Here is a 15,754-nt window from a genome sequence, read left to right as displayed (position 1 = left end):
CCTTAATGAGTGAAATATTCACATTTCCAGGACAATGGTTGCAGTGTTGGGTGTGTGTGGTTTGTTTGTTTTTTTTTTTTCTTTTTTTCTCCCTGGAGGGATGAGGAGGGAGAAGTCTTAGTTGTTGGCTGTTCTTGATCCCTAGTCAATTTTATTTAGAGGGGATCAGTTTGTTACAGAGAGTGCACATAAGTAAACGTAGACTCAAACTCTCATGTTTTCTATTGCAAAAACTACTTCCAACAGCCCCACCATGTGCTTTCTGGTACTAACTGAATGTCAGAGGAGATCGAGCTAAAAGATTTCATTTAAATAAATCTATGTTCATCAAAATATACCACAGCATTTGGTTCCTACATGGGAGAAGTAGGGAATATCTAGCCTGTCACAGCCACACTGCCGCTGGTAACAGCTGTATGGGATAGCTGTACTGGTGCAGTCTACTGACTCTGCCTAGTGCTGAGTCAGAACATCATTTCAGCTTTGCACTGCCCTCATTAAAATACTTTATGAAGATGGAAACTTCTGAAGAATGGACTCTCTTCTTATGGCTGAATGGAAAGCTTTTTGCCTTAGTGCACCATCTGAAAGCCATTGATAGTGCTGAAAATGAAGCAAAACCAAGTTTGGCCTAAGGTTAGATGCAAACTGCACATCACTGAAGCTTGATTATAATGGCTTATTTTTTAACTGCATATTGTACCTAGTCCCAGGGCTTCCTGATGCAGGGTTAATCCCACTTAAACCAGTGCCACAATTGTTTTGATCTTGGTTTGGCTTTTTAGTTGCGTGAAGCATTCTTTTAATTGATTTAAAACATCTTGTTAATTCTGCATATTTGTTTGTTCAGATAGCATCTCAGATTTCCCGCTTGGGAAGCTAGTAAGCTTTTGATGATAAGGAGGTAAATTTTGCCATTGCAAAATACAAAGCTCAGAACTTTGTGGCTCTGCCAAGTATTGTGCTCTGCTAATTATTTTTTGCAATGTTGTTTTTAGGTGGCTCAAATGAAGAGCAAAGACAACAGAATTAAGCTGATGAATGAAATTCTCAATGGGATTAAAGTTCTGAAACTTTATGCTTGGGAATTAGCCTTCAGAGAGAAGGTATTAGAGATCAGACAGAAAGAACTCAAAGTCCTAAAAAAATCTGCTTACCTTGCTGCAATGGCAACCTTCACTTGGGTTTGTGCTCCTTTTTTGGTAAGTGAAACAAATCTAGAAGTCTGCTCTCCTTTTTGGGATCATGCTTTCCAAGGCAGCGCTTGAGAACTTGTTTTGGTTTTGTTTTTTAATGAGTGGAAGAGTCAGAATGCCCTCCGCAGCGGTGGGAAACTGAACACTTACGTCTCTACTTCTCTATGAAAAGGCACTACTGTTTTCTTTGAAACTTAGTAACATCCAAGTTGGATGTATTCTAGAAGTTAATGGCCGAAGTATTTAAAAATAAAAACCTCCTCTGCATCCCCTTCTATTTTTGGTGGTGTACTTGAGAAACCCAAGATTAAAGTACTGTCAGATTTAGAAGAGGTTACTAATGCGCACACCACCCTCCAGGTGGTAGCTGTGGCTGACAGAGTAAAACTTCCCTTATTTCAGCATCTTTTGGTGAGCAGCAGGTCCTTAGGTAAGAGTCCTTGATCGAATGGGACATTGTGCCTCTGGCCTGGGTTCTCCCAGCATCTATTTAAGAACAATGTGGAGAGGTAAAGCCATTGCGTACCCTGGGATTGCTTCAAATTCTTATTTAAAAAAAAAAAAATTCTTGATATGGGAAACATCCCCACTGTGTTTGTGGTTAGCTTACACTTAAACTAATGAAAGGGAGAGAAGGGTGAGATCACATCAAAATTGCTTCAGACCCTATTAGAACAAGGGGCCATTGCTCTTGTCTGCAGAAACAAAAAAAAGCCATGACTACATTAGGATAAAATATGTGCTGTTCCAGTTGAAGGTGTTTAAGTGTACTTTCCAGTCTCAGATTCCTTCTCCGCAAACATTTTTAGTGTTTACATTATGTTTTGGGCTTGATGAAAGGCAGAAGAAGCAGTGCCCTGAGTAGGAAACATCAGCTGCATTCTTAAGTGAATGCTTTTCTAAAAGAAGTCTGAGATGGTTTTAATATAAATACATTATTAAATGGATTTTCTAAATAAAACTCTGCAGGTGGACTCCTTAATGCTGTTCTGTGGAGTCTGAGAAGACAAATTCACCTAACGAGTAGCTCTGTTTCAGCACACATTGTAAATGTGTGGCAATGGTCCTGCATCTTAGGGGGTTTGCCACTGGGGCAGAATCGGTACAGCCCGAAGTGCAAGGCTGCAGTTTAACATCCTGTTTCTCAGATTTTTGTTCTTTCCTATATGTTCTTCTGAACTTCTGATTAAAGAATTATTGCAAGTGCCTACTTGAAAGCACTTTTGACATGCAAAACTCTTTATTTCTTCTACTCCTTCTCCTGTTTCCATGGCCAGGGCTCTTTAAAACATTGTTTAATAATGGTGTTAGGAAACTTCATTTTGCAGTACCTCCCCTACTGCTATGTGTGCTGATAAGGGTGTATTTCAGACTAATTGCTGGTAACACAAGAGTGCAGACATGCTGCTTGTGAGGTTATTCTTTGGACCCTGTCTTGTTTTTGATCTCTGTGGGAGGGCTTTCTCCCTGGGATATGGTTGTCCAAACTGAGGATTGTACAAACAAGCTACTGTACCAGGCACAGCTGAGTCAGCCACCGTACGAAGAACAATACGTGTCTTCACAGCAGTCAGATTTTTAACAGAAATACTAATGTCTTCAATGGATGCTGTGCTTAGATGAGACTGTTCCTTAGGCATTTGAGCTAATTGTGTCAAGTCTTGTGGGAAGGGCAATGCCCAAAGGTTAGCCTACCTTGATTTTTTGTTTTAAGTGGCAGTCAGTGGGAAAGAGTTGCTGGATCTTGCGATATACTGAGGTATGAGTATTGTTACCATAGAAGAAAACACTATGAAGGGAATAAATCTGAAAGTGAACATTTGGTTTTACTTAATATACTTTTAATTTTATGATAATTCAATCAACACATTTTTTAAAAATGTAAGTCAGTGTCTGGATTTTTTGAATTATTTTTATAACTTATGAGTGGTGATAACAATGGTTCAATGTCATTTTCTTGTTCAGCATGGATCTTAAGCTTTTCTTTTGTGAACTGTTTAGGTACTATAAGGCTTCATCTTTGTAATGCAGTAACATTTCAAGTTTCTTGGAAAACAATCTGTCCATGATAAAGTGGGCTGTACTTGGAAATCTAGGGTTGTGGTAGTCTCTACAAAATATAAAATGGGTTAGCATTGGGGCGTTTCTAACTTTTCTGTCTATACGTCTTACTGATCCAGCATCTGGTACCGTGGGGAGTGCCTTAAAACTGAAAGAGCAGCAAGAAAGACTATTGATCATTCCTCTCCTTCCCTTGTCCTGCAGTGTGATCACAAATAGCCTGGGACATTTGTGATTTCACCCTTGCTATGTGAAGAAAGTGAGCACTTGACACCTTTCCAAGAGGAGCCATCAACTTCTTTTTACAACAATAGATTTAAATCAAATGTTTGTTTTGCAAAAAGTGTTATCAGGAACAGGGAAGTTGCCAGAACATTACTCTTTCTCTGATTTGTAGAGCTCTAATTCCAATTGTCAGACTGTGTGACTTCTGAGTTAGTGGCTTTAAAAAATGTTACCCTAACTGTAACCGTTACACTTTGTTTCAGGTTGCCTTGTCCACGTTTGCTGTGTACGTCACAATAGACAAGAACAACATCTTGGATGCTCAGAAGGCATTTGTTTCCCTAGCATTATTCAACATCCTCAGGTTTCCATTGAACATGCTTCCTATGGTTATCAGCAGCATAGTAGAAGTAAGACTTCAGTCATTAACAGGTGTTTCTGCGCAGAAGTAGCCACTGGGTGGAAAGATTACATTCCTGTGCTTAGAGAATGTCCACTGGTGAAATTCAGCCACCTCAGAAAGGGAGCTTTGTATTTCCTGTGTGTTAAGTGCTGTGCAAGCAAAATTATCAATCCCAGTTATGGTGGATGGGTGTTCCTGAAATCAACCGTATTTCTCGTTGTTTGGGAAGTGTGAGTTTGATGACTATCCAAGAAACCATGCAATGGATTTAAGGAAGGATTAGGAGTGCATAATAATGATGTAATGTATATGTGGTGCAAAACAACAAGCTCTTAAATATAATGAGCAGAGTATAAAATAGTTTTGCATCCCTTTCCCATGCAGGCCAGCGTCTCCTTGAAGCGCCTTAGGGTGTTCCTGTCTCATGAAGAGTTAGATCCAGACAGCATAATTAGGGGTCCCATCGCAGAGGGTGAGTTTCTTTTCCTGTTGAAAATCAGTGTGTGCAGGTTTTGGGTGGCTTTGCAGTGTTTCTTTTGCTTTCTGTAACAAATTTACTGCATTTTGGTGGATTTCACTGATAAATTTTATCCGGAAAGCAGAGAAGGGAGTCTGTAAAATGAAAATCATATAAAGTTTCTACCCCCTTCTCAGGTAATTTCTTTCCTCTCCCCAACTCCTGTGTCCAAGCTACAGAATGGTTGCATCCAGACACAGGTGGTCACTTTAAAAATTACTTGTTAGACTGTTTTAAGTGTAGCCATTTGAAATTTGTAGGCAGTTAACAGAATGATCATTAATGCTGTGCCAAAATGCAGCATTTTGGAGAAGAACAATCATGTAACACTTCAGCACACTTGAAGGAGAAAGGATAAGTCCCTGTTCTGGCAAATGCCTTTACTTTCTGTTTTGTGCAAAGGGTGTTACTCCCAGTGTCACTCCCACTGTATCCAGTGTTGCTGGTCCCGTTATATAGAGCCGCTGAGGAGATAGATAAGCATGAAGGCAGCTTTAGTGAAAAACTAATGCCCTTTTTCTTGCAAAACAAAACTTGACTTTAACTACATCAGTCATTTCTAAATGATTTTTCTTACTTCCTTTTTACAAAGATAGTGAAATCCCCATCACTCCCTCTCATGCAGTTAGCTGAGCTCTGTATCATTTTAGTCACCTGGCTTTCCAGTAAGCAGTCATCTGCTGTATTTTTTTTTTTTCTCTCCATCTTCCTTTTGGGACTATCTGTTCCCCTTTCTCAGCTGATAACCATGAACACATTACTCACAAATTTTTAGTGTGGGGTTTTGTTGGTTTTTTGGTTTTTTTTTGTCTGTAATGGGTTGTATTTGCATACTAATGTAAACAGTTACCTAGGCTAAGCATTTATTGCATACTTGGTTGAATTAGGAGTGGAATATTTTGAGTTGTCGCTGTAAAAATCTACAGATGCTGGTACCATGCAACATTTCACTGAACAGTATTTTTGGTCAAAGTTATTTTATTTGGTAGTTTGATTTATTTTGCCCTATCATTCTTGTAGCAACGTGGCTTCACACATGGAATAGGCAGTTTAGTTGATGCTTCCATTGAAGCACAAGTCAGATTAAGGCTGCTAGTTTCTTGAACTGACTTTGCAGTGCTGCAGTGGAGTTGCTGGATGAAGGAGGATTCAGCTGAGTAAGTCAGGGTCTTTGTATAGTTGACATTCATGTACCTCCTGGTTACAGAATAAATGTAACCTCAGAACCTCTGCTGTCTTGATAAATTCTGTAAAAGCACAACACAAGCTTTTGGTAAGCAGGGGGTGGTTGTTCTGCTGGAAAAGTAGCTTTATACCTCTGCCTATGTGTGCTTAGACTGACTTCTACGGCATGATCCAGAGCTTACAATTTAGCTGCTTGTATTGGCACTTTTATAAATATGAATTTTCTGTTTGTCAGCTGAAGGAAGCATTGTTGTAAAGAATGCGACATTTAGCTGGTCCAAAAATGATCCTCCTTCACTGAACAGGTAAGAATTAGTACCCTTCGTTCCGCTCCATAATGTTGCTGCATCATAAATGATCTGTATTTGAATTATAAAATCTACATGCAGAAGAGTTTGTTGCCTTAAAGGAACAGGAGAACAAATAACATTTGTTCTAGATCTTTTTTTTAAACCAGGGGCTTCATGAACTAGAGGAATTTATAAAGTATGTTGTATGTATGGAATACATAAAGGGGAGTAGCAAGAGGTATAATGGGAGGAGAGAAAGCCTCAGAGATTTCAAGCTCTTGCTACGTGCTGCAGATGGGATGAGCTGCATCTAGAGGATGCAGCCAGATTAGCCCCTCGTAATTATCCATAGTACCTCATCTTTGCACTATGTCCTCAGAGTCTTATTCTCACTGAACTGTAGCCATCCTTGATTCCCATGCCAGTGAAGAACCTTGCACATGGTATGACTAACAAAGTAACTGGGTGATGCAGCTACAAGCCATGTCTTCCCTGTGCCCTGTCCCCTTCCTCAATTTTGGCTGCTCTTTCTTGGGCCTTAAATTGCATATTCTTTGGGACAAGGATGTTGTTTGGGAAGCATCCGTTGATATTTACATTTGTGTTCACAGAACATTTGAGAGAAATATTGGACAGGTTGTGTCACGGTGCTTTTTCTTTTTCTTCCCCTTTTGACTTATTACATATTAAGATGCTATGTCACAAGTATAAGAAGGGCTGGGTGCTTTCTGAATGAGAGGTTTGCATTTTCAAACAGTTAAAGTTTCTGTGCTGTGTCAGCATTTGCAGTGGGTATTCACATTGCATCTGGCTTTATATGGGCTGTTCAATAGACTGTTTAACTACTGGGATGTGCCAGCAAGTGACACTGAATTATGTGCGCTTTATTTCAGCATTAATTTCACTGTTCCTGAAGGCTCCTTGGTAGCTGTTGTTGGTCAAGTTGGCTGTGGAAAGTCTTCATTGCTGTCTGCATTACTGGGGGAGATGGACAAAAAGGAAGGCTATGTGGTTGTCAAGGTGTGATGTGTCTGAAGAATTGTTCAGCTATTTGTGGGTATTGCCAAAGGGATTCTAGATTTCCAAGTGGTGTGAAGAGGGGAAGAGACAGCCTTTCGAATGAATGCGTTTTTTAGCCTGATTTCCTGGCAAGCCATGTATATGCTTTAGCCTGCACTCTGTGTAATTGTCTGTTAAGCCTCGACCCAACAACTTCTAAATCTGTTTGTTTCAAATTTAGCCAAATAGACAGAATGATGGAGGTCTCAAAGCTAAGTATTCTGGTGAGTCTTGTTGGCAGCCAGGTATGAGGCGGGGAGACCCTATTATACATACTTCAGCCTGAGGAAGAGCAGTATTGGTTCATACCTTCTCAGACATCAGAGAATTACATGGAGAGAGGGTACACCCAGATACCCAAACATGGGAAAAGCTGCTGTCGTAGTTTGTACTTTCTTAGACATCAGAGTTGCACAGAGCTCACAGAGGAAAAATGACCTGGAAGCAAGTAAATAAGTAGAAAGCCCTTGTTTTGTATTTTGCTGCTGCTTTAATGTATGGTAAGAGAATTATTTTAAGAGCAAAGCAAATACATTGCTTTTAAAAGAATGCACATTTGGTCACCTCCAAAATTGTTCTGGAAAAAAAGTAGGTGAGATCTGAATCACTGATTATTTGTGCAGAAAGAGAAGGCAGAACTAATCTTCAAAGCAAAATACTTTGCATTAGCTCAATCTCTTCCTTTGAAGTGACTTTTATATAAAAACTACTTCCCCTACTTTGCGTAGAAATCTCTTTGCAGGGATGCATTTGTGAAACACTTGCATTCCAGATTAAATTGTTTTATGCAGAACATAATTTATAACTATATGAAAGAACTAATAACTCTTGACATTCTGTAATTGTGCAAACATATTCTCTAAACAAATGTTTTCTCCAAGTTTACGTTAGAGAATCATATTTTGTTTGAAGTCCTTTATTTTTCCACCAACACGCTTTGTTACATTCAGTTGTAGAGAGGATTATAAAAATAACATTTTGGAGGAGGCAGTAGCCCAAGAACTACTTCGTGCAGTTTTGAAATGACCATAGGCAATTTGTGAGGTGATTAGCACTGCCTGCCTCACAAAGCCCTGCTGTGCTTTGACTTTGTGTGCAGACTTTTAGTCTAAAGTACTGAATAAGGAACTTTTATTTTTCTTGCAGGGCTCAGTAGCCTACGTTCCTCAGCAAGCCTGGGTCCAAAATGCAACTCTAGAAGATAACATTATCTTTGGAAGGGAGATGAATGAGAGCCGGTACAAGCGTGTGATTGAGGCTTGTGCACTGCTGCCTGATATAGAGATTCTTCCTACGGGGGACAAAACAGAAATAGGAGAAAAGGTATTTAAATACCCATTCTACCATAACAGTGCTATTGCTTGTAGTTAAGGCCATATGACTTCTATTCTACTTTATCTTAAAGTTGTATTGAATTTAAAACATTCACAGTAGAAATCCTCTAGAATAAGACGCAAATTTGAACAGTATGTTTTCCTTGTCTTTAAGCCTCAAAGGGGAGGAAACCTGTCCTCAATTACAAATGCAAAAGCATCTTGCAATGACAGTTTTTAATCGTCTCTAAGTTGCCATGGTCATAGAGCAGAAAAATGTATGGAAACAGGAAGAGAAGAGTCTTCTGAACACTTCAGTTTCATTTAAAACAAGCAAACAACCCACCTCCCCAAGCCCCACCCCACCCCCGCAAACCCAGAAAACAAACCACAAAAACAACCACCACCCCAAAACTGGCACGTGGTTGCAAAAGTATCTGTGGTGTGGGATTTAGAAACTTGCACAGATGTTGTAGTGCTCTGCTATGGGAGCAGGACCGGGTGTTCCCTAGCCATGTGGCCAGCAGGTTATGTGTATATAACCTGCTCGCTGTTCTGCTAAGCTGATGTTCTCCAAAAGACAGGGATATGTAGGGATATGTGCTTTGCCTGCTGACTAGTTATAGGTGGGGTATAGCTGCCAACTGGCAGCCCCAGATTCAGTAAAGGGTGCAGCTTTATGTTCCTTATTGGTCAGCAGGCCAACCAAATTTTAGAGTGTGAACAGAGTTTGTTTATTAAATCAGAGGCAGCACTGCAGAAATACAGCTGAGAAGAAAAGTAGCCTCTGAATGTACAGAGTTAGGTCAGTCTGGGTTAATTGTTTTATGAGACTAGCAAACACTTTTTTTTTTACTAGCCCCTCACTGACAGTGAGAACTTAATAGACGTGCTTCCTTCCAAGAGGATTTTGACTGTGATTACTTATGCTATTGTGGTAGCGAAATTATTCGTGATGGAGAACTGTTTCATACAATGTTGAAATTTCTCTAATTTGCATAAACCACCTATGACTTGTGTCTTTCACAAACTGTCGCAAGACATCTCTTTTCAGCTGTAAATAAAGGATCATATTTTCTTGTTTCCCCAGGGTGTGAACTTGTCTGGAGGACAGAAACAGCGAGTCAGTCTTGCTCGGGCGGTTTACTGTAATGCAGATGTCTATTTATTTGATGATCCTTTATCAGCTGTTGACGCTCATGTTGGGAAACATATTTTTGAAAAAGTTATTGGACCAAAAGGAATCCTGAAAAATAAAGTATGTCATAATGAGATACTTGTCTCTAGAGAATGATTTGTTTTTCTTTGAGTTTAAATGACTCCAAGTTTGTCAAGTTGCATATTCAGACTTTTGTTTCAAACATCTGAAAAATGAAAGGATTTTTCTGAGATTTTTAGAGGACTTTTATAAAACACTGAGTTTTTATAATGGAATGTGCTCTGGTTTCTGTAATTCAAGATTCTTTGATGCAAAAAATAAAGACAAGGACAGTATTTTTTCTTAAAACTGCTGCACACCTGTCCATAGTTATTACTGTGTTATACACAGAATTCAAGCAGCAAGAGCAGTAGTTCAACCATTGTATTTACTAATGTGAGATGTTGTTAGAGAAACTTTTTTTTTCTTTTGCTATTTAGACAAAGGTTTTGGTAACCCACGCAATCAACTATCTGCCTCAAATGGATACAATTCTGGTAATGACTGATGGAGAAATCTCTGAGATGGGCTCCTACCAGGAGCTGCTGAAGCAAGATGGGGCTTTTGCTGAGTTTCTTCGTACATATGCTAATGCTGAACAAAGCATGGAGAACAGCGGTAAGCTTACAAATAAATTCTCTTGGAATAAGCTGATGTGTGGGATGTTAAGGGAGTCACATTAAAGGAAAAATATTAGTAATGGAAGGAAAGTTAAAAGAAATTACTATTTCTTGTGATATATGTAGAGGTGCTTCTTTCTTGAGGGCATTGAAGGTTGTGAGATTAAACACACATTCTTTCTTAAAATTTAGGAAAATGTGGAGCAGATCTGTATCTGAATCAAATTTCTCTCAGAGCAAAATTCAGATGGTTGTGAGATCAAGTAAAGGCCAGCTGGGGTTTATACACCCTTCCTGTGCTTATTAGGATGTGTCGTCTTTATGCGGATAATTCCTTTGGGGATGGGGAGGAGGAAGAAGCAGCTCATTTTTCTAGCTGACATCCCTGACTCCTGCTTCTGCTTTACAAAGCAGCTGTAGAGCTGCACAGATATAGGAATATACTTTAGACTTTTTTTTTTAAACCTGCAGATGGTTGCAGTATGGATTTTTAGTAAGGGAACTTAGTCTCTTGCCTCCAGCCTGTTTTCTTCAGCGGTTTGCCTGTGGTGATTTCCTGATACTCCTCCATATGCTCATGTTGAAAAGTATGAGGGGTGCTTGCACTGTGCTGACTGGGGTTAAGTTGTTGGCATGTGCTTGAGGCCTGTTCGATAGCAAATGCCTGCTGCTGAGTGCTGCAGAGCAGGCTCTCCAGAACAAGGAAGGGATTGAGCCCACATTTTCCCTTCATCTTCCATTTGGAAAACCCTTGGTTCCCATCCATTCCCCTAGAGGGAAAGCAGAGGCATTTTTTTAGTCTACTCCTCACATGCCCTCACAGGCAAAACAGAAATGGTGCCACATTTAGCTGCACTTTAACACAAAGTGTTAAAGAGGTGTTGAATGGCTGCCTTTGGCAAGGGGCTGCTCCTGATGTTCATCTAAAAGTTCCTTGTGTGAGGGCTGTGATGGTCTGCCTTATTCTCTGAAGCTGCCCTCTACTGTCCAGGCGGGCATCACAGACTGCCCTTGGAGGCTGTGAACAAGCAGAGTCTGTTTCCTGGATGTGCAAGGTGGCATCTTCTCCTGGCTCCCTCTCATGCATCCAGCTGCCCCTGATGGGGAATTGGATTTGGGGGTGATGTGTCGAGCTGAGGCTCAAGGTCAGGATGCCCTGCTGTAGGCTAGCTCTCCTCTTAGAAAGGTCTCTTGATGTCTCAGTTGTTATTTTGCAGACTGGGACGCTGGTTTGGATGGACACTGTCTGTAAACAGCAAGTGCTGTATGGGTGGGGTCTCCCACTGTGCAAAGCACTGCAGGAAGAGATTTTATGGAAGCAGAATCCGGCTAACTTCTGTGCATTTTCTGTAGGTGTTCCTATAGCTACTTTGAGCACAGTCAGACTTGTTGCAGTCTTCAGTTTACAAGACTTCCTGAGACAAATTAACTTTCTCTGTGCTTTCTAGGAAGTTAACAAGTTAACTTGTACAAAGATTTGCCTCCTTTAATAGGCTTGTTCTTTTAGCCTTTGTCTCCTCCCCTTTCCAAGTGCATGGTAGGTTTTGAAGTTCTTTACGTTAAACTAAGTTACTTTACTTTTCCGTTTAAATACTGAATCTTCTTTTGGAAAATGAGCCAGTACTTTATCTTTTGCCATGCTTCTCTGCAGTTGTCTAATAAAAGGTACTTTTAACTTCAGTATGACCCTGTTGATTTGGAGAAGATTGCTATATCACTGGGTTGGCCTATTTGCAGCAAATTTTTTTCTCAGTTTTGGTTGAGTGATCTTCTGCCAATGGTAAAAAGTGAAAAATAGGAGCATTATTTGTCTGGTTCACAGGGATAATATTAATATTTATCAGATGTGTAAAAGATCACTAAATATTATTAAAAATCACAGGTTCTTGGATAAACACAGAGTAATCTGTGATGTGAGTCAACCTGAGCTAGCTGGAGGGGATCTGCACACTCACTTTAAAAGGGAGGGTCCCTTATGTCTGAAGCTGCATGTTGGCAGCCTGAAAACACTTAAGCTGGAGCAAAATAGAAAACTGTGGATTGGTGCTTTCTGGCTGGAATACATCCTGCTTCTGCAAGGGTGGGAAAGCCTCTCCTCCTACCCAGCCTCTGAGGTTTGGCTGTGAGTCTGCTCCCCATTGCCTCCCAGCCCTTCTCTCCCATGAGGATTCCTGAGGGTTACCTGCTGTCTGTGTGCTGTACTGCTGCTTTTCCCATCCTCAGCTTCACGGTCTTCTGTGTGTGGGAAAACTCCCCACTCCAGAAAGCTGCCCGTGTGAGTATTCGGGATGGCTCAGAAGGGGAGGTGTGAGCTCCCCCTTCTTCTCCAGCATCTTACTTGATGCAGAAGGCAGCGACAGGGGTGGCAGCAGTAGCTGCTCAGCCACAGGGAGTGCAGTGTGCAGCGCTGCTGCTCTCAGCTGTGGCTACATGAAATGGATGCCTTACTGTCTCTACAGTGTGTAATCTTCTCCAAAGTAACTGGAACTGTTACCGTAAATCGGCAGATGAAGAACTCTCTAAGACTCAATTTAGAGTTTTAGAAAGCAGGCATTCTTTATTGCAGCACTGGGTGCAAGGTGGAATTTCCACAAATCAAGCACACCTAAGGTTAGATCACCGTTACATTTATATACAACAATTACAAGGTAATACACTCCCAATTACAATGATTGGTTAGTGATTTACATAAACTTATAATATCTGCTGTGTCATTCTCTTCCGTTAGTATGCTTGCGCAGGGAAAGGGTCTTCACCTGGGCAAGGGTCGTCTTGACCTGTGGGTGTGTTTTTTAGTATTATCATGAGGACAGTTCACTTTAGGTTACCTTAAGATAAATGTTACTGTCAAGTCAACTCAATACTCATCCATCTATCATGTCAAGTTGTCAAATAAGTCATCCCATATACAATGAGGCCTAAGTGGCCTGGTCACGCTCTAAAGACTTAAAGGTAGCGTTAGCGTGGTTCAGCGACTATCACAACAACCCCTTACATAACGCTAACATGAAGATTAATAACACAGCAGAAGCAGTAACCCCTACACAATGTTCACATAAGGATTGATCAAAATGTTCTAAATTTACCCATTCGCTACCAAATACAAAATATAGATTCAATAAAATAATAATCAACATTTGCAACACAACTACATGTAAAATTAACCTACCAGGTTGTATAAAAAGCATCCAAATTCTTCTTGCTTTTAGCAGTTGCTCCAGTCTCTGGCATTTAGTGTGGCTGATTTGCTGATGCCAGTACTACTCCTGCCTGTGCAGATTGGTCTGGAGTCATAGATGTGCCCTTGACTGCTATGAGTGTGTTTCTGTTTCAGTGTCTCCCTCTCCAGACTTGTAGCTGTTGCTGCAATACCTCTTGCTGTACGGATAGCAAATAGTTACTTAAAGATTTCTTGTAACTGTTTTCCCTGTCTCCCATACAAACTTATGCAGCAGATGTTAGTTTTTGTTTTAACGCATGTGGGGGTTGGGGTTTTGCCGTTTTTTCCAAACGGCTTCAGCATAAACTTTGGTTTGTCCTTGAAAAGCCTGGAGCTATTTTTAGTGTTTGTGGGGAGTAAAAGTGGCTCCACAGAAGTGCAACTGCACCATAAGGTTGAAATATTTTTTTTTTAGCTGTCTGGTTCGTCTTTGGTCTTGACTGCAGTGCCTGAAAGATAGAGCACAATTAGTAATTCTAAATCTGGTTTACATTGTGTGGGCTGTGCTTCAGATGGCTGTCTCCACAGCATTTGGCTCTGACTTTGCATTCAAATAAAAAGCTGAAAGACCTGTCAATGGCTACTCAGTTCATTTTTTTTATATGAGAATTGTCAGCATGACAGGTTGCTCAGTTTTGTTTTGGAGGGGAAGGGGGGTGAAAGTACTCTGAGAACTGCTAAGGGTCTGGACTGTAACATTTAGTTCAATCTGCATATCTTGCATATCTTGAAGGGAAGCTGCTTGATCTGTCGCTTGTAGCTATTCAATTTGAATGTCTTTGAGTTTTTTCTTAAATTTTGTGGACTTAATTCCCCAAATTTCAGCTGTTGTCCTGCATGAAGTAGAAATCTGTTTTCTGGAAAAGATAGTATGGTACAGGAGTAAGAGTCACAGGGCCTTGCTTGGCCTCTGTATAAATTGCTTCTCAAATGCAACAGTGAGAAGAAAAAAAAAAAGATTTATTTTTAAAGTGCTGAATTTGAAAGGAAGATAGCTTCCTTGCTGAATTGCTTTGTATCATACACTAGGAGTAGTGTGTATTTCATAACAAAAATTAATTCTGCATTATGGGCTGGGGTTTCATATCTGCAAGGAAAAGCATTGTGCTTTCACGATCAACGCTGTCTCCTGGTAAAGCCCAGCACACCTGTATTTTGTGGCTGTGCTTCTTTCTAACAGCATGAGGCTGAGTTAACTATCCAACACTGCTATTAAGCTTAAGATAGCTTGTATGATGCCTGTAGAGATGGTTGGGTGCTTCTCTCCTTTCTGACTCCTCGGAAGGCAAGAGTTAAATATTGAGATGTGTTGGCTTTTCTCCAAATGTTGTTGTGGAGTCTGGACCTGAGTAGTAACTCAGGAAACATCTGTCTGCATCAGGAAATAATCTGACTTTCTCTTGAATTTTGCTAGGAGATAACTAAAATGAATTTAACTCTTTCCTTTCTCTCTCCTAAAGTAAAAGCTATTTGCAGCCTCTGCCCCAAGTGGCAGAAGCAAATATTCATTCAAGATGAGTGCTGTTAGGGTATCAAGATGCTCGGAAGTGTGAAGTATCTCACTGTTTCTTGCTAATCTGTCCATGCAAGATGATGACCGGGGACTACAGAGTAGGTGGGACTAAGTAAACCTGTGCTGCCACAGCTCTCCTTCTCTCATTGCAGTTGCATGACTAAAGCAAGGCAGAATAGCAGAGCTGTGGGAGGAGAGACGTAACCATGTGGGCAAAAGTTGCCACTCTGAAAACATGATGCTTTGCATCTTTAATGTTAAGGTCAGGGAGTCTCTTAAGATTCTTGAATGAAGTCTCTTCCCCACCACTGGGGAAAATGCATATGGTAGTTCCCTGTACATAGTGAGGTTTTTCTGTTGTTGTCAATATGAGGCCACTTTAGAGTAACTTTTTTTGATTCTCTCTTCATTAGTGCATATCTGGAAAGGAAGTTTCTTGATCTGTCACTTGCAGCCATCTGATTTGGAATTTTTTCTTTTTCCTCAAGGTTGTCTTTTTTGACTCTGTATGAGGCTTGGGATTAAAAAGAGGTCCATTTCAGCAAATTTGATCCTGCCCTGGGCGTTTATGGTTTTGTGGTTTAGGTTGTGCTACTTGGATGCATTTGTGTTTGTAAAGATTGAAAATGGTTGAGTGTGTTCTGGAAAAAGTTAATTATATATACTTTTAGACTCAGATCCTTCGTTAGAAGGAATGATTCAACCTCTGGAAACAGGTAACTGCTTTTTTGCTTTATGTTAGTGCTTGTGTTAGAGTAATATGAGTAGCTGCAGTTCATCTACAAGAGATTGAGTCATTATTAGAAGAATTTAATCTGCACAGTAGAACGTATCATCTTGGTTTGCATGTTACTTGTTTGTGTGATGCTACAACAGTTGGTGTGTCAGCTTGTAGATAACTCATCAGCAGCAATTCTTTATCTCAAACACTTCCATGAGGAAGCTTTAAATAAA

General features: G+C 40.3%; 1 protein-coding gene across 2 annotated transcripts in view; it reads left to right on the top strand.

Annotated features, from left to right (window-relative positions):
- The window catches only part of LOC143166747 (multidrug resistance-associated protein 1), a 57,257-nt gene that overhangs the window by 25,780 nt on the left and 15,723 nt on the right, over nt 1-15,754 (top strand). Inside the window, exons 12-20 of one of the 2 annotated variants that reach the window (XM_076351442.1) lie at nt 999-1,202; nt 3,746-3,892; nt 4,270-4,357; nt 5,823-5,892; nt 6,771-6,897; nt 8,083-8,259; nt 9,340-9,507; nt 9,888-10,065; nt 15,472-15,516. In XM_076351442.1, the coding sequence (XP_076207557.1) occupies nt 999-1,202; nt 3,746-3,892; nt 4,270-4,357; nt 5,823-5,892; nt 6,771-6,897; nt 8,083-8,259; nt 9,340-9,507; nt 9,888-10,065; nt 15,472-15,516 (1,204 nt within the window). The remainder of the gene's footprint in view (nt 1-998; nt 1,203-3,745; nt 3,893-4,269; nt 4,358-5,822; nt 5,893-6,770; nt 6,898-8,082; nt 8,260-9,339; nt 9,508-9,887; nt 10,066-15,471; nt 15,517-15,754) is intronic. The other variant, XM_076351443.1, reaches the window with a different exon arrangement.

This window comes from Aptenodytes patagonicus, chromosome 13 (assembly GCF_965638725.1).
Source record: "Aptenodytes patagonicus chromosome 13, bAptPat1.pri.cur, whole genome shotgun sequence".
In the NCBI taxonomy this organism is placed as follows: domain Eukaryota; kingdom Metazoa; phylum Chordata; class Aves; order Sphenisciformes; family Spheniscidae; genus Aptenodytes; species Aptenodytes patagonicus.
The sequence above is the reverse complement of the archived record's forward strand: the minus strand, read 5'-3'. Positions and strand labels throughout refer to the sequence as shown.